The sequence below is a fragment of the Ananas comosus genome, unplaced genomic scaffold, assembly GCF_001540865.1.
Source record: "Ananas comosus cultivar F153 unplaced genomic scaffold, ASM154086v1, whole genome shotgun sequence".
Classification (NCBI taxonomy): domain Eukaryota; kingdom Viridiplantae; phylum Streptophyta; class Magnoliopsida; order Poales; family Bromeliaceae; genus Ananas; species Ananas comosus.
The window spans coordinates 34,833-60,272 of NW_017893403.1; the positions used below are offsets into that span (position 1 = coordinate 34,833).

The window sequence follows — 25,440 nt, forward strand, 5'->3', positions numbered from 1 at the left end:
TTCTGCTAATCTCGGGTTGGGTCGGTAGCGGGTTAACAGATCGAGAAACCCGTTAATAGGAATTTGAGTTAGTAAGGGCATTTTTGCGTTTTTTTAGTAATTTAGAATTGAGGTCCATTTCGTACTAATTTTTTTTTTTTTTTTTTTTTTTTTTAAGAGATAGGTAGCACGCTATCCGTTTCGTTTATTTTATTTAGAAATAAACTTAACTGAAAATGTGAATCAACTTGGATTCGAACTTGGGTCTCGGGTACCAACCACCGAGCTTTTGCCACTTGTTCTAGGGACGGTCGGTCATAATAGTTTCTAATGTTCATTTGATAATAATAGTTTCTAATACGACGTTAGAGGAAAAGAATATTGCAGTATATTTTTCTATTTTTTAGTAGGACTGTACCTACTAATTACTTATATATGATGATAAATATAAATTTTATTTTTTAAAAAAATTTTTTATCAGGCAATTTTTCTATAATTCCAAACGCTGTGTAATTTTAAGTGTAAACATTATAATTAGTTATCATAAGTGTTATTATATTTCTTTTCTCTTTTTTAGTTTACAAGAGCAAATTTAATTTTCTTTACTCTTCACTTTTCATAAAAACTAGCTAAGGGCCCGCGCGATGTGGCAGAGAAGTCTTATTACAGTAAATTATTGTAATTAAATAATTTAATTGTAAAAAAAAAAATTAAGGACCAAAATAAAAAATAGTAAAAAGGTTGGGACCAATCTGCGATTAATTTCTAGAAAAAATTACATATGGGCCCCACAACCCCTAAAATAAAGAGAGACTTTCTTTAGGATTCTGTTTATAAAGATAAAGATAATAATAATAGTAGTAATAATAAAATAATAATAATAATAAATATAAAGAAAAAATTCAAATTTAAAATTTGGAATTCAATTCTAAAATTTTTTTTAACAGTACCATTTTATTGCGATGAAATCAAGAGATTTAAAATTTTGATTGAAAAAAAAAGATTAAGGACCAAAATCAAAAACCCCACGACCCTCCAAAATAAGTGGATGATATGTTAATGTCGCTAATTTTAAAACCTCTTTTAGAAGTGTCATTTGAAAATTTGATTGCCAAAAAAAATATTAGGAACCAAAATGAAAATAGGGGAAAGCTTGAGAACCAATGTGTAATTAATCCTAAAAATTTGTAGGTATGTAGGCCCTATCCTCCCCAAAATAAGAGGAGGGCTTCAAACCAGTTAAGCACAACCAAATGGGAAAAAATAAAAATAAAAACTTGAGCTAAGTGAGCTGGATTTGGTTCTTCACCTTTAGCTCAGTTATCTGTTCAGATTGGTAAAAGAAGCAGAATGTTCAAAAATCAAAATAAAACAGCAATCTAAACGAAAAAGAAAAAGATTTATGTAGGTACATCTTTGACATTATCAAGCTCGTGTTGCTTAATTGAAGTTCCTCTCGATTCAAAAATATCAAACAATTTAAAACGTTCTTCCTGAAATGCCTGTAATGCCATAAAAAAATTTCACAAAATTATAATAATGGGAGATTCCTTATCTTTCTAAAATACCTGCATACTCGACAGATTATACAGTGTAATTTGAGTTCTCAGCTACGGAAGAATAAAGTTTAAAAGCTTACATTCATCAGTAATTTATAAAACAAACAAAGATCCCAATACTCTTTCAGAGATGAACATGTCCCCATCGCGCCTGCCAGAAGAACATCCTCGCCGAAATATGCAGAAGTTCAAAAAAGAAAAAGAAAAAAAATTAAAGCTGTGTTTATTGAATAGCCATCGCGTCTCTTCCCCGTGATAAAATCGCCATGCTTTCCCATTCCAGAGCACAAACCACATCCTGTAAGAGAATTTGGGTGTTAAACACGTACAAATATACATCATACAATGAGTGACCAAAGGTTCCTCCCCTACTTTTAAAGATATTATGAAGAATTAACAGTTCAATCTTTTGACTCGTAACTTACAGAAGGATTTTGAGGTCGCCTTCATTTTCAATGATATGTTTCAATACAAGCAGGAAGAGAAGAATCAAATCTTTCGATGGTCACGCTTATAGCTTGTCATTAAAATGATATTTGCCATAAACTGATATTTGTCCGATCTGAATATGGTCCAGTTATGAAGATGAAGCTTGCCATACAATGTTTGGGAGTCGAGCAACCACTAACTTGCCATTTCACGTTGCTCCTCCCCGGCTTGGTTCAGCTTGATAAATACTGTACGATCATTAGAAGTTTAGCATGCGAGGGTGCTTGTGAACTTATATGATTTTCATGCTTTAGCAGATTAGGCAATCAACCTTTGCACAATTTTCTCCTTTTATGTAAAAGCTGAATTTTTACCATAGCTGTTTGTTGCCTTTATTTTGGTAGTTGCTGCAGCCTCAGATGGTGTGAAGGCGTGGGAGATGCTGAAGGAAAAATCTTACTCTATAGACCTTGTTTTGACTGAAGTAGATCTTCCCTTGATGTCCGGATTTGGTTTACTTTCGATGATAAGGGAATATGAGACCTGCAAAAATATTCCCGTTATAAGTATGACTCAAAAGTGTATCTTCTATTTTTCCGAGTATTATGTATCCATGTGAATAATACTAATGTTCTTATTTGTGGATTATGCAGTGATGTCTTCACATGATTCTGTTAGCATGGTTTTCAAATGCATGCTGAAAGGTGCGTCAGACTTTCTGGTTAAGCCAATTCGGAAGAATGAACTGAGGAACTTGTGGTAGCATGTTTGGAGAAGACAAATCGTAAGACCCAGTTGATATGTATAGGCAAGTAATTAGGCAATTGTTATACTAACTCTCTGTCAAAGGAGATCAGTAAAAACAAAATATAAAATTAAATGGGAGGGGAAAGAAGAAACACATTCTATAAAAAAAAACATGAATTGGGAGTTAGGACCCAACACTCAACACCCAAAATCTCACTTTGAAAATAGCAACTCAAATGTACTAACAGCAAAACATAAGAAAGGAAATCACAGTGAATAAAGTAGGCACCACACATTAATGTATCAGAACCAGCAGTGGTAAGTAGAGAAATCGTACTAAATAGAGTAGGAAGCAAAGGAGCACAATGGAAAGAAGGAGCTGAGCAGACCAAAATTCCCGAGAGGTTCGCTGCGGCAACCTGGCAAACACAGGAAAAGAGAATATCAGTAGAAATTCAAAACACAATCGGTTGGAACCACCACAAAAATAAGTTGGAGAAAGTAGACCTTTAGGATTAAGGGATGCCGGATGCTCTTAACAACATGCAGGGGAAAATGTCACGCCCCAAGCCCGCCTATTTGGTCGATTCGGGCACGTCAACAGATGCCGAATGGACAGCACCTCCCCTGACCGCCCAAGGCTCAACAAGATAACAACATGTATATAATTTGCACAAGCGAAAACATAAACATGCATGGCTTGCACGAGGACAAGCAATAGCCAAAAGTGAAAGTTCTATACTAAATTGCTACGATTATGTGATACTGACAAAGAATGAATTCAAAGATGGGTCAAAATTTGAGGGCCTAAATTTAAAATGGCCATAGTACAATCCAAGTTCAAATATAGATCAATCCATGTCAAAATAAAACAATAGCATTAACGCCATTTAAACAGGTTTTGAACTTGGATGTGAGGCTTTCCATTTCATTTTTACTTCTGCTAAGATTCACAAAACAAAACAAAACAAAACAAAAATAAAAAGGTTGAATTAATTATATGTTGAGAAATTTCTACTGTGTGGTACATTTTGAATCGAAATTTGTTACAACAGTATGTAACGACCTGAAGTATAATAGTAGTAGTTAGCTGTAGAAGTTTAGTAAAGGTAGCAGCTTTACTAGCTAGAAGGAAAATAAATGGCAGCAACAGGTTGGAGGGGGAGCGAGCCGGCAGGGTGAACCAGCAGCAGGGGCGTCAGGCGGAACTCCGGCGGGCGACGGTGCTAGGGCATCCATGGCGCTCAGAGGAGGAGAAGAGAGATTGAGGAGATCCGACCGAATCTAAGCAGTTGGGAGAAGAAGGAGGCGCTACGGGTCGGATGTCCGAATCTGTGGAGCGGGCGCAAAAGGCGAGCCCACTACCCGCAGTTGGCGGAGCGGACAGAGAGGCGACGCGCGATCCACCAACCGACCCGCTAGCAGCAGTTTGGACAGGTGAAGCCCACCAGAGGCCCACACGCCTGATGAATTCAACCCATTAGGCCCGCGTTCCCAATTGACAATTGCTGTAAAGCCCTCGAAGAGTTGATTCATTACATTTCAGTACAAATTGTATAGGGTATATATAGGTAACAGGATGTAATTGCAAGAAGTAATGGAAATGAATTAGCTTGTCTTCTTCCCCAATTATCCTCTTCTTCTCCAGTCCTTTCTCTTCTCCTTCCCCAAAACCCTCCTCTAATTCTTCTAAAACCCTACTCTCTTCCTCCCAATCTCACTCCCTATCTCTCTCTGATTCTCTACCTCTCCTTTTCCTTCACAAACTCACCTCCCAATCATCCCCAAATCATCCGGTACATAACAATTGGTATCAGAGCAGTTTCGATCCCAGGGAAGGGATGAAACTGATACTTGCATCATGGTGGGATATCACAAGAATGGAGTAGTAATGGATCTCGAGTAGTACCTGGAGCAAGAACTCAAGTGGTAGCATCAGATCTAATTGGAAGAATCAGTAGCGACTGGAGACATTGCCACTACGGTAACAAAGTGGTATCAGATTGCAACTAGTTGAGAGGCGATTTGATTTTATAAAGCTATGAACATCAGGTATTGTAGAAATCTTTGCATCCTTTTGAATCATTGATTGCATGCATGCAAGAATTGGTTGATAAGGGATCAAACCTGATAAACATCACAAGAATCTTTATCATTGCTACTTGAATCAAATTGATAGAGGGGTCATAGAAGCAACAGGTTCTTGGTAGTATCATAGTTAAAATTGGGCCAGTGAAGGGGAATTTCATCAAACACCTTGCAGGCATCAGGTAATCAAGTTTTGCTCCCCAATTTTAATTCCAGAGTTGAGATACAATTGGTTAAATTGCTGCAAATGGAAATATATTGAAGGATTAGTTCTCTTGATTGGAACAGTCATCAGATCTCAAAGAGCATTATAGGCACCACGATAGTTCATTGGAGCCAATAGAAAAATGGCTAATGGAACAAGGTTGCAGCAACAAACCACTAGCTATAACAAAAGCTTTGAAGAAGCATTACAAAGTGCTCGGGATGTTAATCAAAAGTTAGATGTCTTAATTGAAGCACTACAAAAGGAAGAGGCAAGGAGGCACGAAATCATGATGCAGGAGAATGCCCGCAGACATGAACAACTCCTAGAGTTGATTAGGAGCCGATTCGTGCGTGCTAGAGAAAAAGAGATAACAATGCAGGGTCCAAAAGAAGAGAAAGAGCTAATACCCATACCCATTCCCATTCCTCTAGAGAAAAGAGTTAGTTCACTAACTAATTCCGTAATCGACCAACCAGCTGCAGTGAAGGAAGTAGAGCAAAAGCACCTTGGAATTCTACAGATGGAGGACAGTAATGGGCATGATGTAAGGCTGAGTGATAGTGCCAGCAGACCTGAGGGATTGCTGAGGTTGCATGCAACTCAACCACCTCCTACCAAGCCAATTCCAAGTGTCGAAACACGCAACATAGAGCATTCAAGTTCAGATAGAAGCCAACTTAGAGATAACATCATTCCATCTCCTATCCGAGCAAACAATGGTGAAGAACCTCCGCTAGGAACTCATAAGCTGCAAGAAAGTGAAGAAGAACCAAACCCACAATGGCCTGCTACAAGTAAGCGAACAACGATGCATGGGAGATGCTATGGATACGGAGAGGAGTATATTACGGGAAAGCAATGCAAGGATAGCTCCCTGCGTATGTTACCAGCATATGAAAAAGGGGAAATGGGTGCTGAATCTAAAACAGTAAAAGAAAAAAGATGTGAGCTACAACAAGTAGAAGAAGGAAAGGTCTATGAGGCTATAAGTATCATGGAGTCAGATAACCAAGCCCCATTACATTTGAATGATGATAGAAACCTACATAGCCTCATTGACTTCAGGATTGCAAAAGCTACCAGAGTTGAGTTTAATGCTGTTGCACCCTTGATAGTGATAGCAGACCCTGCGAACAAGGTGCTGGGCAAAGATTCTTGCCCTCAGTTTGCAAGGAAGAAGCCAGGTTACGAATTCTTGGCTGATTCAAGAGAATTGAGGCTCAAAAGCTCTGGCATAGTGCTTGGAATCGATTGGATGAAGGAATATAGGCAAGTGCCTTTTGATCCAGGACCTAACACGGTGACACTTCACAGCATTGAAGGAGAAGCCTCTCACAAGTCTATCATGACAAGTAGGTTACAAAAGGTAATCCATCGGAAAACACAAGGTATGCTGGGTCAATCTGCAATGATTAGAATTGAAGAAATGGCGAAGGCGATTACTACAGAAGATTGCAAGAGAGTTAATAGCCTAGGCTTAACTAGTATTGTTGAAGGGCTCACTAAGCGCATACAAAAAAGGCCAATGGAAGTATATCAAGAGAGAATTGAGGACTCAAGGATCCAAATGCTGCTTCGAAACTCTAGCCTGGAAGAAGCTTGCATTGCGTACAGCTGGGTGAAAGGATATAAGGAACTAGAAGTCATGCTTGTAATGCCTCACCCTTGTACCTTATCATTGGCCTACGAACAAGCCAAGCTGAAGGAGTCTTATGGAGAATGGGTTGTTGCACTTCACACTTCGGGAATATGGCCAAATTATCAGAGAAATGATCAATTCTTTTACTGGCCAGGACAGGGAAGGAATAAACAACAGTTAGTGCAAGGTTGTGTCAGTTGCTTAAGAATTGAGGCGGCAAATAGGCCCGAACAGAACTTGAAAAAAGAAAAAAAAAAAAAAAAAAAAGAGAAAAAAAAGGGAGATCTGTACGGCTTCCTCCTGTGCTAAAAATGTGCATAAAATGGAGCTAGCTCCTACAATGCAGCACGACCTGTCCCACGAGGTAATTTCTTCGCTCCGGCTGTGTAAAAAGTTAATTAGTTACAACAATTTGGGGAAAACATAAAACAAAAAAGAATCTCAGTTACAATCATATATCCAAAAATTTATAAATCTAAGAAAACCAACAGTTGTCTTACAATCATCGACATCTTTAAGCTGATAGAAGTGTGGCGCGATTTCTACAAGCCATTCGGGCTTCAGTTCCGTAACCTGCATTACATCCAAAATTCAAGTTTTAAACAAGATTCATAGAATCTACATAAGAGCCCTCGGATCATAACATTACACAAAAGAGCATAAATAATCACCTGTCTCATAAACTCCTTCGTTGTGAGAACCAACTCATGGTATATCACCCAATGCGGAAGCACCTATAGGAATCAAGTGAAACCAACAGGTAAAAAAACGTTTTTTTTAGTGTACACAAATGTCCAAATACAGGTCTTCCATGGAGCTAGCAATTCTATTTTTACTACCATTAAGAAGCAAGCTCAAAACTTGAAAAGTTAAGTGAAGCGCAGTATAGCAACTTACCTGTGCTAGTCCGGAGTTTGGATGTATATATACTGTTTGGGGGTTTTTGACGGTTCTATAAGAACCATTCTTTTGCAACTTCGCAGAATGGTGGAAAAAACCTGAAATATCAACTCATTTCAGGGATATCTCTCTCAATATCTCGCCAGTGTTTGACAGGTAAAAATTCAGAAAAAAAGAGGAGCTCATACCTGATGTTATTGCCTTTTTAATGGTATCTAAGTCATTAGCATTTGAAGTGAGCTCAATCTCAACTCTTTCCAAGAGTCCCTCTAATTGATCACGAATATCTCTAGCTCTTTTCATACTTCTTACCTGATTTATAAGGGTGAACAGGTTACTGCAACATTCACCCATAAAATATTAAATGGTTTATAAAACTACTAAGAGAAGATCGAAGCACTCACAGAAACAACAGCAAAAAATGCTAGGTAGATTTAAAGGAGGAGAAAAATAGCAATTCATCATATGAGAAAAAGATAGGTTAAGATTCAAAATACAAATGTGAAGTATCAGTAAGTTTTGTGAATAATTATCTAAAAAAAAGAAAGGCAGCACCCACCAAATATAAATGCTTCAAGCTACAGCTATCTATTGAGTATTAAGTACACCATTCTAAGACTCTAGTGATGATGTCGAGTGGGTCCATTCTAGGGTAATTTTCTGTATTTTCAAAAGTAAAAGATGCTCTAAGGCTCTAAGCTATATTTCTTTCATATTGCTTTGATGAATCGCGCCGAGGTTTGTCCTCTTTGTTGGCGGTCAAGATGTATTCAGATAAATGTAGAATGGTATTAATATGAACTGTAGACCTAAGTTAGACCTATCCCCCAAGCAAAGACTACAAATTATAATATCTGATTTAGTGGCAACAAAAACTTGAATTCAAGATAAGTAGAAGCAATTAGTTGAAAATACCTGAATATAATTTTCGTAGCACCATTGGGTCGAGTAATTAGTTTCTCTCCAGGAATTGTAGACCTGAATCAACATGATAAAAAACAACAATCAACAACATATATCACAGAACTAAATCAAGTTACTTGATAGGAATTATGAGTCAATGTAATATTGTCAATGAAAGAAATGAGTGGGAAAAAAAAGAAAAGAAAAAAAAGACATAACGTTAAGCAACGCAATATGATCTCCAACATTCCCAGTGTGGAAATTCATCCTTGCATTGTCTGCATGAACTTGTTTGTCCTTTGGACGATAAAATATCGAATTTCCAACCGACAACATCGCCGCAATGGATATGATCTCATCAGAACACTTGTACTTGTCCGAAGCAACTATCATTTTTGAAAGCATGGGGTCCAGTGGAAACTCAGCCATCCTTCTCCCAGTCTTAGTCAACTCGCCTCGGCTATTCAGCGCATTAAGAGCAAATAGTTGCTCAAGAGCCTTAAGCAATGTCTCTGATGGGGGAGGATCCATGAAATCAAAATTGACCAAGTCATGAATACCCAAACTTTTAAGAGTGAGCACAACGTTCGCTAAATTCGTCCGTTGAATCTCTGGAACAGTGTTCTCCTCGAGATCATGATCGTAATTATACTTAGTATAAAGGCGAAAACATTTTCCAGGTCCAGTACGCCCAGACCTACCAGCCCTTTGCTCTGCAGATGCCTTTGAGATTGGATTCACTAGCAAAGACTCCATCCCAGTTCTAGGGTTATATGATTTAATTTTACAAAATCCAGGGTCGACAACATATTTTATTCCATCAATTGTTAACGATGTTTCGGCTATATTAGTAGCCAAAACAACCTTGCGGGCACCTTCAGGTGCAGGTTCAAAAATCTTTGCTTGCAGCTCAGTGGGGAGGTTGGCGTAAATCGGGCAGATGATAAGTTCCGCTATCTTTGTGCCCAAACCTTTTATTCTGTGCTTAAGGATTTCATCGACTGTTTCAATTTCCTCCTGCCCTGTAAGGAACACTAAGATGTCACCAAGTGGCTGGGTCACGTGTATTTGAAGAACAGTAACAATCGCAGCATCAATGTAGTCTGCTTCCGGTGCTGTTGTGAAGTGTATTTCGACAGGGTATCGCCTCCCTGGAATTTTAAAAATTGGGGCAGAGTCAAAGTAATCACTGAATTTCTCCGCATCCAGGGTCGCACTCGAAATAAGCAACTTGAGATCTTTTCGAAAACGAGCAATATCCTAACAGAATAATAATAGGTTATTTGATGTTTAAGATCAAGTCTTCAAGAAAAGAAGAAATGCCAAATCCAGATCGAGTCTACCTTCACCAACCCGAATAATATGTCAGTTGATAGTGTTCGCTCATGAGCCTCATCCACCATCACAACATTGTAGCTAGCCAAATCTGGTTCACCAAGGAATTCCCTCAACAACATACCATCTGTCATGTACTTAAGTACAGTCTTTTCTGAGGTGCAATCCTCAAACCTAATTGAGTAACCAACCTGTGAATTAATGATTAATCAGCACTTAGCCACAAAATATGGAAAAAAAAACTTTTGGAACAGCTAGAAAGAGACAAACCTCATGCCCAAGTTTAACACCCATCTCCTGGGACACCCTCGCGGCCACGCTCATTGCAGCAACACGGCGAGGCTGTGTGCATGCAATCTATAAAGGAAGACAATTTCGTTAAATGAAGCTGAAACAATACTGTCATATTATGAAGAAAATGATTATGGTTCTATAACTGAAAAGAATTGGAAAGGAGACAGTCAAGAATGGAAGAAACTAAGTATGGAATCTTATTCATCGTATACCTTCCCAGCTTTTGTATACCCAGCTTCATGAAGATATTGAGGTATCTGAGTAGTCTTTCCAGAGCCTGTCTCTCCAACAATAACAAGAACCTGTTAATCAGAGACAAAACCAAGGTCCCTCATTACACAGTTTTGGCTCATCAAACAATTGATTCACCTCCATGTCTATTTGAGAACTTTCTAATTAAGAAAAGAGTATAACCGTTGTTGGAGTGACAAAACTAACCTGATGATCTTGGATGGCCTTAAGTAACTCCTCTCTGTAAGGATAGATAGGCAGACTTTTCCTATCTTCCTGGCAAAAGAATGGAAAGAAGCAATCAACCGATGAAAAGAGAAATGGAAGACTCTCCATGGACATCTATGAAAATAGAGATAGACTAATGAAAGATCATAGTGTTAGTAAATATCATACCTGCAGCATCTCCAACATGGTTTTTGCATCTGAAGAGTCATCATTCCCAGAAGATAATTCATCTTCAAACTGCATCCATTAAGTATATCAGATTAGAACAGACTAGCTGCAGCCTATGTTGTACGTGTAATAAAAGTCATAAAGGTAAAGAGAATTTCACATAACATGCCTGAGTTCCATCCATGACAGATGCTTTGATGAACTCAACCCCATCCTCAAAAACATACCTAAGGTAAGAAAATGGAAGAATGAAAAATGCGTCATATACTTCATCAATGAATAAATGAAAATTTTCAGCAAACACTAGAACACCTGAAGGCAATAGTGCATAAAAATGCAGAAAATGAAAAAAACTGCAAAGACTTACTGATAGTCATCAGCAGCTTGCTTTCTATCTTTTGAGCCAAATTTTATGGTTGCCTTTCCTGTATTAAGTGCATAGTCAAATTCAAAACACTGATCTGAAAAAAAGAGTGAGTGCTACTAGCCTCAAAATGTTAAGCTGATATCATATCGGATAACATAAGAAGCCTACCTATTTGGTGTTCCTCCCAGGCTTCTTGTTCGGCAAATGGATTCATTTTCTCTGCAGCCTCAGGGTCCCTAAGCAAACAAAGATTATCTTAAAAAATCAGATGTCAAAATAGATGGACATTTATCACTAGTGAAAGGCAGAAAGTAACATGTCCAGTCACAATAGAACATCTAGCACATGCCCTTTTGATTTGATTGACAAGTAAATCAGTTATTTATAAATATACAAACCTGTAACGCTGCATAGCTGCAGCAAATCTTTTCTCTTGATTGACCCGTCCCTCCATGTCGTATGCCTCAGGCATTTTGTACTGTTATCATTAAATACATTATGCATAAGATAATCAGTGATCGGAAAATATTTGAATGGAGGAAGAAAATTACATAATTACAGCATACAGGAAAAAAGCTTTAATTTTCAATATCTTGGTCAGCTGCATCATTCCTTTTTGCCCCTAAATAGTTATAACATGAGAATTTAGAGAAAATTTGGGCCAAGTACTTACAGTTATGACACAAAATATTTACTAGTTGCTAAAATACTCGCTAGTTGCACTTCGAGTTAGAACATGTTAAATAGATAGAACAAGCATGTTCAGATACAATAAGAGATAAGACGACAACAATATGTGCTTGGAACCGGAAAGAACAACTTTCATGGGTGCCTTTCATAGGAAACACGAAGGCCCACATACCACAACTGAGGTTCCAACAGATGGAACCCTTTTTTCCCCCCATTTAAGCAAGTTGCTAAGGGAATAACATAAATGATAACAATATAACAGCATATCATCAACTGTATAGTGCGCCGGCAATAAGATAGATAAGTACCTCATTAATATTGTCCACATCCCCCAAGTGCTCTTTTGCAAGCTCGTAGATTTTTCTTTTGTACCTGCATATACAATTTACCGTGCTCTTTAGGACTTCAATTCAAATTCTTATAACATGTAAGGCCATACCACAAGATAAATCCATGCTGATATCAATATGTTGCCATTCCAAAATAAAGAAAGTTGGTAATAATAACTAAAAGTAGCATGAACAAGGGAAGTTAGATGAAACAAGGTAGAAATGGTTACCTATGCACACGTTCCTCTGCTTCAGTCAGCTTCATGCCCTCAAATATATACTCATGATCTATAATGTCATCCCTTGAATTGAAAAAACAGAGTTTAGGATTAAGCAGTCAGGATTTGTATGGAGGATAAACTTAAATAAGGACAGCTACAAGGTATATTTCAACATACCGAATCTCCAAAAGCTTCTGGTCTCTCCGCTTTTGCAAATAAACTTGCCTTGAAACTTTTCTGCCATATAAAATATACAAAAAATAAGATATAGCCAAAGGTAATTTTATCCAAATCAAAACAGTAAGAGGAATAGAAGCTTCCATAAGGAAGACAGCAGATGAACTACCGGTCTTTACAGAGTAAAATAAAAAAAAAAAACATAAACTTCTAAACAACAATAAGATTAACAAAGAGTTCTGAGCGCAAGAACCTCAGTTCTGAAGTATCATTTTTCTCTGATGCTTGAGTTCTTCGAATAATCTCCTCTGTAACATATCACTTAAAGTCAAAGGAATCGCTTAATAATAATAATAATAATAATAATAATAATAATAATGATAATGTAATTAAGAGAGCGACGTTATCTATACCTTCCTGCGCCTTCGTTAACTTTGGTTCTGTCAACTAATGCCAAAAGAAACAATAGTAAAAATTAGCCCAAGAAGAAAAGCCAAATGAAAGAAATAGTAATAACTAAAATAGCATATATGGTGTGCATTAAGATGTAACTACATCAAACTCTCATACAATTACAAGGAAACCATAGTAGCAAATATATATATAGTATGCAAGGATTTGAAGCTTGGAATGAGAATCAGAATGAGCCTCTCCCTGCTGTTTGGTTTGAGGGATTGGCATTCCGATTCCCATACTGAGGAAAACCGAATCCCGCCAAAATGCTCCCACCATGGAGGTGGGGGTTAACTTTGATTCCAGGAGGGATTGAGAAAAGAACTTCTTTCTTTTTGCACTGATAATTATTTAAATTCAAACATAAATCCAAATTTGAATTTAGATTAAATTATAATTTCAAATTTGAATTTGTAAAATGGATTCAAAATTTAAGTTTTAAATTCTTCAGTTCAAAATTAAATTCAAATATAATTTTAATATTTCAATTTAATTCTTCAGTTCAAAATTAAATTCAAATATAGTTTTAATATTTCAATTTAATTCTAATTTTAAATTTGTCTTTGAACTTGAATTTGAATTGTTAGTTCAGAGGAATTCAAATTTTAAGTTCAAACTGTGAGTCCCAATTTGGATTCAAATTTTGATTATGGGTTTAGATAGTAGGATCCGGGCGGTCCGAGAGGACCACCACGGCTCCTCTCTTCTCGAGAATCCATACATCCCTTATCATATTAACATTTAAACTTTTAGTCAAAAGCTAATTTCTATTTTTAAGTTTGTTTTCTAAGTTTTATTTGAGCATGAATTTGAATTGTGAATTTAAAATCTCATTTTGAATTTAAATTTGAACTCAAATTTAAATCAAATGTTATATTCACATTGGGCATCGAAATTTGTAGAGTTTTAAATTCAAATTATTGTTAGTTCACTTATATAATTAAATTTGTGCAATGAGACAAATCTGTAAACTTTTGATTGAAATGCCCCTTAGTGTTACAACAATGGCATTTATATAATGGCCAAGTCATGCTTAATTTCTTTCTTCAATTCTCTGCTATATGATTAAAAAAATCTGTTGATTTTGGTACCAGAGACATTACTAATGATCTTGAGTTGAAGATAAACAGAGCAAACAAAAACAAACATTTGAAGACATAAAAGTACACGACTATACGATACGGTAGTTACTCTTTTGTCTATATCTGTTAGTCCAAAATGAATGTATCGGTCCATGCCCTATTCCCAGCCCAATCCATGATGACATACCGGATTAACAAGTAAAAAAGGCATACCTCGATAATGAACTGATGTTTAGCTTCTAACAACATTTTGTGCTCCGTAAGAAAAGTCGATTTTCTTGAAAGAAACAATAATGGTGCCATATAGTAGCACAAATAGGTAATATTAACTACAAAGTACAAACCACTTTAACAATTGCAACACTTGCTTGAATATAGTATCCTCTAACCAGCCATTTTGCATCCATATTCTAAAGTAATTGTCCATTCAGGAAAAGTGAGAAGGAAGCGTCACTAACAACTCTATTTTCTTACCTTCCGAGTTGCAGCTGCATCTCTTTCTCTCATGTTCCTCTCCAATTGAGCTCTCTCTTCTTGATCTTCAATCCTGGCTTCTTCTGACTACAGGAGAAATAAAATGACAATTGTAGTTATTTTGCACACATAGTAAAGAGCAAGCAATCAGATGGTTGTTCACAAGCTTAACAGAAGACAAAAGTTAAAAAGAAGAAGAAGAAGAAGTATGCAAGTTATTCAATAAACAAATATTAGAAGTGAACAAAATCTGAACAAAAATCTGAACAAATATTTTTGTACCTATTCTCAGCAATATACTAGAATGTCACATAATACCATAATAGCAACTATGCATTTGAATGCTCCAGAGACTGCAAATTATGAACTTTAAAAACTGAAGAAAGAATACCAGCAAACTTTATGATGATAAACTTAAACTTTGAATACTCAACAGAGCCCCAATGACCCATTATAGAGCATGAGGCTAAGTAGAGTATTTGTGCCCATGTAACAAAGCTGATTAAATTAATTCCTAAGAACATAATATTAGTAACAAGTGAATTTCAATGACCAATGAGATATAGAGGAGGTTTTCATGCCTAACTTTGTAAAAACTCGAAGCAAGAGAGGGCAAGTCTGCAAATTCAAAATTAAAAAGAAAGATTAGCTAAATATTTGATGATGCACTTGAAAAGGAGAACGAAGGAAAAGATGAAGCATGCCCTAACATCAACATATGTTAATTAAACTAACATAAACACAAAGTAAGCAAAAATTTATTATCAAGAACTTCAAATTTAGTAAGTTCAATTAGGCCGTCGTCATACTGTAAAATCTTCTTTAGTCACAAGCATCATCGCTATTTAGCTATAGTACGTTGTGCGCATCCTTTAACATCATATTTCCAAAAAAAGAAAAATCCCAATGCATTGTTAAGTTTCAGCCATGCATGCTGTGCTCAGTCACATAGACACTTGCGAAATTAACACTTTGGGTTCTTAAAAATTACTTTGCCTCAAGGAAAAAGAAATCATTTAATCTTCTCGGTATCATCAAATTTTTTTTTTTTGATAATCCATTCCATAGAATTTAGGTTAAAATGTACGGAGACCCCCTTAACCATAGGCCATCTCAACTTTAATTTTTTTTTATAGAGACCCCCCTAACTTTTGATTTCTTCAAACTGAATTAATCTATTTACTTTAGTTGGAATTATTTTAACAAATTTATAGTTATATTAGCTATCAATCATTAAACATTTCAATTTCAATTGCTAAAAAATAATTAAAATTGTTAAATTTAATGAAATCATCAATGAATTTGATGAAACCCCAAATTATTTGATAGTCACTTAATTCAAAATAATTGAAACCTAATGGGGTCTCAATCAAGAAGTTTAAAGTTGAAGGGGCAGTTTCAAAATGGCCTAAAGTTGAGGGAGTATCCATACATTTTTACCTGCAATCTATTAACGGAAAACAACACCTTTTGATTTAACAAATTTTTTTTCTATAATCCTTCACATAAAGGAGGAGATGCACATAAAGGATAAAACATGCATTGCTAATAGTTCAATGTAATAAATTTTGCCCACATACTTACAACTCAAGTTTGTACACTAGGAATATGACATTGATACCGAACAAAAGGGTCAAAGAAAACTCAAGAAGATCGGCAAACTGTTTGCACAACAGAAGCCAGCAACTGATGAATATAAATATTAAAAACATTGTTCTGTAGTAGCTTATGCTTTCAAAGACAAACGATTGTTTCTCATGATATCAAAGCAAGAGATCCTGAGTTTAAATTCTACTAGACCCCTAATCTCATTATTAGGCCTCGTCTGTACGTCGGAATAAGTTATTGGATGACAAGCTATCCGATACGAAAGTTTTCTTAATTCATTGGAAGATACGAGTTAGATTTTCGCTCCTTAAAAGGCCTCGGCATCCGTGATTTGGAAGGGTAGCATATCTTACTTACTTACAAGGTGATTTATCTCATTCCGAATATGCAATTCCATTTTAAACATTCGACCACACTCCTAGCTTCCAATCACGCAAAAAGATTTCTCGTAGGTCCAACTGTTTGGACGCATGAATATCTCGTCCGGTATATATTCTTTTAATTAACTTAAAACAGTGTACGTTTAGTAGATAAGGGAGTGCGATCAAATATTTAGAATTGAATATCATATTCGGTAATCAAGTCAATTTTGTTCTTTATAATAAGATAAATCATCTTGCAGGTAAAATATTATCCTAGTACTAAATAATGGATAACGAAATCTTTGAAGAAACAAAAAAATCAAACATCTTCTTAGCATCAGTTACGAGAGAATCAAATCAAATGATCTTTGGAAATCAAAGAAAGGATGACAGAAAGAGCACCTTCTCACGGTCGACAGGCTCGACGCGAGGGCGGGCAGGCGGAGGAGGCCCCCTGGCCTGAACAGAAGGCATCATGGGCCTTCCCGCCCTATTCTGCACTTCCGGAGCCCGGGCCATTCTGCAATCCCTCTGCCGATCACCAAGACCGGTAGTTTGAAGAGAGAATAAAGGCGGCAGCAAGAGAGTCGAAGGGAGGGAGGCTTGGTGTTGCGATCCGGCGGCAGCGAGGATGGAGGCTTCGGGCGAAGCTCCGGCTGATGCAGAGTAGGCGGGCGTAGCCCGGCTGGCGCGGAGGAAGCGGGCGAAGCCTCGACTGGCGCGGGGAGGCTCGCTAGTCGCAAGGGTATCCTCCTGCCTGCAGGCAGTGGCGGAGGAGATCGAAGCCGAAGAGGGATCCGAGCCTATCTAGGAAGTGGATGCGGGCAGTCCGTGACTCGGGTCGGAGGGAAATGGCGGACCCAAGACCCGCCGGGTTGCGGGTGGTGCGGAGAAGGAAGGAACCGAGCCCATTACCGCTTACGAGCGGGTCGGGGCGAAATGGCGAGCCCATTACCCGCCGGGTTGCGGATGATGCGAAGAAGGGAGGATCCGGCGCCCGTTTGCCCGAGAGCTGCAATCTGGACCAGGAAGACCCAGGACGCGGCCCAAATACAATACCTGACGGGAAGCAGTCCAACCGGCCTCATTCCTATTGAATCTTTTTGTTGTTTAGCCCCCCCAAAAGAATTGAAGAATTGGTATACACAAATATAAATAATTCTGCTATTAATCGTTGCATAAATATAAATAAATAATAATAAACATACTAAGTATTCCTATAAGAAAGTTTTCATATTCTTTACAACTAAGCAAAATATTTGTACGCTGCATCGCGCGAGTCACTACACTAGTATTTAATTAATTTTAGTAATAACTATGAATATCAAACTAATAGGGGGGTAAGAATGAATGCACGGAATATTATCTTAAATTATGACTCAGTTTGATTTCAATATCGAATTTTCATAAGTTTAATTTATATTATATATATTTTAATTCATTTTATTAATTTCCTTGGATCCCGATCCGTTAGCTCATATCAAACCCGGTTTAAGAGTCATAAGAACACATGCATGGAGAACTTGCAAGTCCTTTAACTGTCGAGAAAATTAATGCTTCAAAGAGTGAAAAAAAGAGAAAAAAAAAAAAATTAAATAAATGAGGAGAGCCCCGTCCTCTCTTATTGTACTAGCGTAGTAACCCGTACGATGCGACGGATAGATAATTAGAAAAAATATAAAAAACATCGATAAAAAAAAAAAAAAGGAAAAGAAAATAGCGATAAAACAGGCGATAATGAGGGGTGGAATTCATTTTGCCGTAGAACGAAAATAACAGCCGAAGGAAGAGGAAGAGGAAGGACTTTAGCTGGTTCGGGTGGAGCACACACTCAAAAATGAAGGAAAAGTTGCCATGTGGCAACTTTAGAAAAAATAATGTATAAATAAATAATAAATAAAATAAAATAAAATAATATATATATGATTGATAATTGAAGTTTTTTTTTCGAATTATTATAATTATTTAACATGTAATGCAAGTTGGCCGAATAATGAATGATATGAATCAATTAGTCTGGTTCGGTCTAATAAAGCAGACTGGTTCAAGCAAAGAAAGAGGGCACCGGTTTGGTTCAAGCAAACAAAAAATAGGGAACATTAGTCGGTTTAGTGTAGAGGCCTCACTCAACCACATTTGGTTCAAGCAAAAAAAGGTGAAATTATTTAGAGGACTTGAGCCGGTTCAGGATGGGACTCATACTCAACAATTCGGTTCGGTTCAACTGAAAGAAAATAACCGGTGGAGCCCACACCCAACAATATTGAAGCTTGTGTTGCCATGTGGCAAGTTTTTTGAGAAATAATGTAAAGATAATAATAATAGTAAAGATAAATAGATAATAGATGTCTCTAATAAATTGTCCCTCCAGTCATTTAGACATTTGAACGGAAATTCTATACTAAACTAGCTTTATAGTTAAAATTACTGAGTACTAAATATGGCTTTGGTCAAATTATCTAATGAGACTCATTGAGACAATCTCCAATAGTCCGCTCGCGAAAAGATAAGAGCAAAAGGAGAAGGAAGGGTTAAAAAAAAACGAAAATATGGACTAACATCAATTAGAGTCATGTTCATGTCTGTATAAAGTTGTGTAATCTTCATAGATGACTTACTATGCTTATGCTTTTCGTATGATAAAAAAGAAGGAAAACACAATTGTAACTATTCTGCCAGTCATGCATTTCATTTTGATATCGTAATTTGAAGTGTCACTCTATTAATTATACCCCAATGATTTTTTATTTTTTTCACCATAGAACTTTAGTTAAAAAGATTAGTAAAATTAATACTTGCGTGCAAACCGTAAGGTAACGTAGTTAAGTGGTACATTTGTAAACCGTATGATGGTAAAGTAATATTTGTAGTGCAATTGGTACAATTTGTAAACCGTATGATGGTAAAAAAATAAAATATTCATATTCTAACTTATTTACTATATTTCCCATGGTTTTGTCTATATTTATATTACCATTAATTTAACGATGTATTCTTGCATGAAATAAAAGTAAATTACAGAGAGTTAGAGATGTCAAAGGTCGGATTCCGGCGCGACGATTTCGAAATCGAACCCGAATCCACTCAACCCGAGTCGACCCGACCGAACCCGCGGATTTTTAAAAATCGATTTCAACCGAACGACCATAATTCGAAACCGCTCCCGAAATTTGAACCGAAAATTATTTATTTTTCATATTTAAACTATATTATATTAATCTATATTTTTAAAATAAAATTTAAATTAAATCAAGATATTATATATAATATATATATATATATTTTATATTTATATACTATATATTATATATAATATATATATATATATTAGTTATATATATTATATATATACAAATAAATTCAGGTTAGGCGGTCGGGTTACAGTCAAAATCCTATCCGTCGGATTTTGATTTTTGTATACATTCGAATCCAATCATTTAGTATAGATATATATATCTCGTTTCATATCGGGGTTCGGGTGTCGGATAAAATTTTGATATAGATATCTATTGACTTCCCTAAGTAAGAGTAAATAATAGTTTTTTCAAACCGCAGACACAAAATAAAAATCTTAACAAAAATCTAAATAAAATTAAAAGGATGGCAATCTACATTGCTCTTGGGGATCCATAGGTTCATAGTTTCGTGCATGGTGCAAGTCATTCAACAATTAGAACATTCTCATGTTTACCAATGCATGTATCACCCTTAATATTGTATCTATAGACATTTATATATATAGTAGATGTAGCTAGCCCTTTCACACACTTATCCTATTTACTATTGATTTAAGTTAGTTTACTTGCTTTTTATTCTTTAATAGATGGTCCATTAGGGCAAATACTGAGAGGAAGCTAGGGTTAATTTAGTGCACAATATATGGCTTCAATTGCAAGTAGTAGAATAGCATGCATGTCTCTTACTTGCAGGAAAGTATAAGTATATGCACCAACTACAATACAAATTAAATTGATCAGGTCCTCATCAGTGACCATGGCCCTGTCTTTTTCTTCTTTCCTTATCATTTTCCGTACGGATCGACGATTTGATTCCGATATACAAAGATTTCTTTCAGAGGAATTTTACAACTACAAGATGAATATTTTTCTATATTTTATATACTATCCGTTAGAGACGTGACGATGACTCTTGGTATATTAATTTTGGCCTGGTTTGTATATTAACTTCTCTTTCCAAATATCTGCTAGGAGCTAAGATAATATTATGGGCCTCAAAACTAAATTTTCAATTGGAATTTTGTGAAAAAGTTACTTTTTTTTTTTTGAACAACTATTCTAATTAAAATGGTGTTTATTAATTACTGATCAAATTAAATAGTATGCATTTAGACAAAAGAGACCCATGATAGAGAGGCATGTGCTCCACATAATAGTTCTCCATGAAGTATATATGAGAGTGTTTAAATACTAGCTAGTATATATAGGTTATAGAGTGGAGAAAAAAAAAAATAGAGTGGGGATCATCCTCCCAAACCTACGACATGGTATCAAGTTGAAGCATTTTTTCCTTTTTTAAATATATATAGTGATCAGCATGGTCAAGATAATATTTTTTTTTTTAAATTTCTGGAGCTTCATTGTTGGCAATTTTCCTCAATGAAAAGACGGGAAACAAAGAAAATCTAGAGAGATAGCAAATATTTTACAGCGCAGAGAATAATGGCTTCCAAATTTTTACGGTAGAGATGCAAACGGATCCGGGTTGGTGGAGCTTGTATCCTTATCCGCCCCAAATAGGGCAGTAAGTGAGAACCAAAACGATAGTAAAATATAACTCGTCTCAAATCCCGATCTATCAAGAAAATGAAGTGGAGGCCGTAGACCCTTTTTTTCTTTGATCCATCCCAATTCGCTAAAAAATCGCAAAAAATCCGCTTCTGCCCCGATCTGCTCTGTATGGAGCAAAGTGAGGGCCGGCATAAAATAGGATAAAAATTAATTCGCACTGAATCGGGTACGATCCGACAAGAAACAACTTCCGCTCCCAATCCATCCTGTTTGGTTATTAATACAGGGACCAGATGGTTGAATATAAAAGTAAATACAATGTAAATTGGGAATGCAATAATACATATAATAAAAAATACAGTAGATAGAGATATATGTATCTTATCTGTTTGGGTGCACCTATAGAAAATTTATTTAGTTGTATATAGTTGAGAATTGTATTTATAAATTTTATCATTTTATAGATGAGATGGTAAGTTCTCTGTATAAGAAAAAAAATTCTGTCCCAAAGGTGATTAGACAGGTAAGTTTAATTACTCTCTTCAACTGGTTCAGTTAGATTTGCAGATAATTTGAACATAGTTCCAAATGCTGTCGTTGAGCTTTCGTGTGTAGCTCTAATTGTAGTAATCGGATTTAACTACACTATATTTGATTTAAATAATTTGACGATTTATCGGATACAAAATTTAAGCTAATTTCTTACTTTAATAAATTTATGGTTACATAAATTGTATAAAATGTATTAACTAAATTCATAAATATAAACAACACGTACACTCAAATTTTGAAGTCAAAACGTCACGAATTAGCTCAAATTTAATAAATTAAAAGGTCATATAGTAAAATCAAAATTTTTAAAAGTGAGGTAGTCGGATCCAAAAACATGATAGTTAGTTGAGGCAATTAGTTTTATACTACATCTTTTTACCTTGTAATTATATGTAATCGAACAATCTGTTAGATAAAATTAAGCACCTTCTCATATAGGAATTATGAAAGTTCATCGAAACATGCATTGGGATAAATAATTCATTATGTAATACATTTACTTGTCATTTTTATCATTTGAAACTAGTAGATTATTTTCATCTCAACTTTCCAACTTTGCATTAAATAATTTTTTGTACTAACATCACTACATGATGAAAGCTACACGTTTGGCAGTACTCTTTAGTGAATCTAGCTGGGATGTTATCAATAGTACATATGAATAAGACATGTTATAAACTTTTTAATCCTTGGGTACCTAGCTAGGGCTTATTATGTGGTGGTGGTATGGATGTAAAAATTTAAAAGTTTATAGTAAAAACTAAGGAAAACTTTAAATATTCTCTCTGTGGTTTCACACTTTCTCAGTTTAATTAGTACCATTTGGTTTAAAATGTATCAAGTTAGTACCCTGTGATTTCGGACTTTCTCACTTTAGTACCCTATGATTTAAAGTGTATCGAGTTAGTACCATGTGGTTTCGCACTTACTCATTTTAGCATCCTGTGGTTTAATATTTCGTTAAATTATATACAAAAAACTTCAGATACTCTACCTAGGTTTATTAAATATTCATTTTAATACCTTTTAGTTTTAAATTTGTTACTGATTTTACGAAAAAAGAACCACAAAATGGATAATTAAAAGAGAAAAATGAAACCACAGAGTACTAACAAACAAAAGTAAAACCACAGAGTACGTACTAACTTGATACATTTTATTCCATAGGGTACTAAAGTGAGAAAGTGTGAAACTATAGGGTACTAACTTGATACACTTTAAAGCGTAGGGTACTAAAGTAAAAAAGTGCGAAACCACATAAGGGGTTTTGAAGTTTTCCCTAAAAACTATTCGCCAACTATTGATATTCAAATTGGACTTTAATTTCAGTAGTTTGTTTTCCCCCATATATAACATAATCCAACGCACAAAAAAAATTATCATCTCTAATGTAGTTTTGATTTCGTTCAATGTTTCAAACTATGGTGGATATTTATTGACATGAAAAACTATAGACTTTCTTTGGATGTTGGAATAAGATATTTAGTTATAATATATACGATATGGTCGAAAACTTTTTTGTGTGATTGGAAGTTAAGATTGAGTTTGACTTTGCTCTTTAAAATATCTTAAAATCTACAGTTTAATAGAATAATATATTTTACTTATGAGATAATTATCGTAAAATATCCTAAATGTAATGTCTATTCTAAATATTTGATAACGCTTCTTATCGAGCACTATATATTTTAGAATAAGTAATAAAATACATACTGAATAAGATATTTATGTATGCAAATAAGGCGATAAAACGTTGGTTTGTTAGTTCTTTGACTACCTCGCCACTGAGTCGATCTCAGCAAGGAATGCGATGAAACGATAATTAAATTGAAGAATTAAATAAATTAGAAGTGTAGCTTTAAAAAATTGAAACTCAAACTAAGCCTCCTCAAACGGGGACACGATGACGCATCATTTTCAATTTTTTTTAGACTATTAATGGTGCAATAAAATCAAATTTCATGTATCAGCTATTTCCAAATTCTGGTTATTATTGTCGCACCCACTATTTTATTGAGATTAGAGGAAATAAATTTTGATGGGGACCTATTTACGTCGCTTTTTAGGATTTTAGATAGGCCTATATATAAAATATAAAAGACTAAACCTCTTAATTTGATTATAGTATTTTTTTTAAAAAAATTAATTTTATATAAGTTTCTGTAAATATAAAAAATTAATTTTATATAAGTTTCTGTAAATATAGTAAATGATAAATAAATCTCCAAAAGTTCAACTTTCATATATTATTTTTACAAAAGTTATGATATTTTAAATATGTTTCTGCAGTTACAATCCATTAGAATAATTTAGTTAATAATAGATTAAATATTTAATCATAGTTAGTTTTTAACAATTTTATCTCTCTTATATTATACTGGTTTGGCTTTTGGAGGGACATATTTTGTAATGACAAAATTGAAAAAATAAACAATTCTCTAACGGTTTTCTAACTATAACAAACTAGAGGGTAATATTTGAAAATATCAGAACTTTTGCACAGAAAATATATAAAAATTGAATTTTGTAGAAATATATTTGTCATTCACTATATTAATTTGCAGGGACCTATATATATAAAATTAATCTTTTGAAAAATGACTAAGCCCAAAAGGTTAGGGTTAAGTGTGTTAGGACTAAGATAGCTCTAAAATGGTTGACCCTCTGGAAAGTAAGGCGTCATATATAGTTGGCATTAGAAACAATCATCAGCTGAGAAGTATAAGATAAGTCTCGACTCGTGAGCTAGGGTCATACAGCAGGCTGAGTATGGCTCTTCGACTGATCATTGTTGTGGGTGGAGCTCTATAGCATTTTGGTCCAAAAGGTTAAGAGTGTTAAATATGCTAGAACTAAACTAGTTTCAAAATAAGTAATTCCCTGTAAAACGAGGCATCACACCATACTCGCAAGAATATTTTGATTTTTTTTTTCTTTACAAAAAATATTACAAATATCTTAATGCGTTTAAATATATTTAAGATTGAAGTATCTTAATTATTTTATCTGCCATTTATCATTTTTTTTTATTTTTCAGCGATTTTTAACGCTACTAACTTCTGTTTAAAACACTAGTTTAATTTACTGAGTAGTGCAGAGAATGAAAAATAAAAATAAAAAAAAGGAAAAAAGCTAAAAATAAATTAAGCCAAATAAGATACCAATTCGAAAAAAAATATTCCTTGGTTCCCGCACCCCGATGACTACGAACGTGCGAGTAACAGAGACATCAAAAGAGGCTAAATTACAAAAACACCCTGCACCTTACATCTCTTCTCAAAATCACCCTTCTATTTTTTTTTTTTCTTTCAAGTAAAAATATAAAAAACTTATCTGCACGATAGACTATATTGAATATCCTATCTAATTTTTTAAAATTTTAATTTTAATTTTACTATTTAATTTTTTAATTTATTTAATTTGAGTCAGTCAATATTATTTTAATTTTTTACTTTAATTAATAAATAGTGGCGAGAATTATATAGAATATATAAACTAAACTTTTAAAAATAAATGACACAATTTGAATTTTGAAATTAGAATAATGTTAACTGACTCAAATTAAACAAATTAAAATTTTAGATAGTAAATTCAAAATTTTGAAAAAATTGATAGTTGATTCAAAATAACTTATGATTCAGGTAAATTTTTATATATATTTTATTTAAA

The 25,440-nt window shown here is 34.9% G+C and overlaps 2 protein-coding genes across 29 annotated transcripts; one reads left to right on the forward strand and one right to left on the reverse strand.

Annotated features, from left to right (window-relative positions):
• Nucleotides 1-1,489: 1,489 nt before the first annotated feature.
• On the reverse strand, nt 1,490-17,250 carry LOC109705933 (pre-mRNA-splicing factor ATP-dependent RNA helicase DEAH1-like). 28 transcript variants are annotated; one of them, XM_020226736.1, is made up of 30 exons: nt 16,874-17,250; nt 14,502-14,588; nt 12,906-12,939; nt 12,746-12,800; nt 12,493-12,552; nt 12,325-12,396; nt 12,074-12,137; nt 11,474-11,553; nt 11,244-11,311; nt 11,076-11,133; nt 10,878-10,935; nt 10,709-10,777; nt 10,520-10,588; nt 10,294-10,383; nt 10,058-10,144; nt 9,796-9,978; nt 8,672-9,712; nt 8,465-8,527; nt 7,738-7,861; nt 7,547-7,647; nt 7,321-7,383; nt 7,150-7,222; nt 6,981-7,031; nt 6,682-6,892; nt 4,971-5,043; nt 3,222-4,623; nt 3,052-3,133; nt 2,342-2,510; nt 1,964-2,215; nt 1,490-1,836 (listed from the first exon to the last, which is right to left on the reverse strand). In XM_020226736.1, exons 1-23 carry the CDS (start codon nt 16,988-16,990, stop codon nt 6,985-6,987), a joined length of 2,763 nt encoding a protein of 920 aa, XP_020082325.1. In that variant the 5' UTR covers nt 16,991-17,250; the 3' UTR covers nt 1,490-1,836; nt 1,964-2,215; nt 2,342-2,510; nt 3,052-3,133; nt 3,222-4,623; nt 4,971-5,043; nt 6,682-6,892; nt 6,981-6,984. The 28 variants fall into 28 exon arrangements, with proteins under 28 accessions (XP_020082325.1, XP_020082323.1, XP_020082326.1 ...); XM_020226734.1 differs by having other exon boundaries at nt 5,583-6,892; XM_020226731.1 differs by adding an exon at nt 4,624-4,693 and having other exon boundaries at nt 1,501-1,836; nt 3,222-4,177; nt 4,842-6,892.
• Nucleotides 2,124-2,730, forward strand: LOC109705932 (two-component response regulator-like PRR95). The gene is made up of 3 exons (XM_020226718.1): nt 2,124-2,217; nt 2,372-2,533; nt 2,621-2,730. Exons 1-3 carry the CDS (start codon nt 2,124-2,126, stop codon nt 2,728-2,730), a joined length of 366 nt encoding a protein of 121 aa, XP_020082307.1.
• Nucleotides 17,251-25,440: the final 8,190 nt, after the last annotated feature.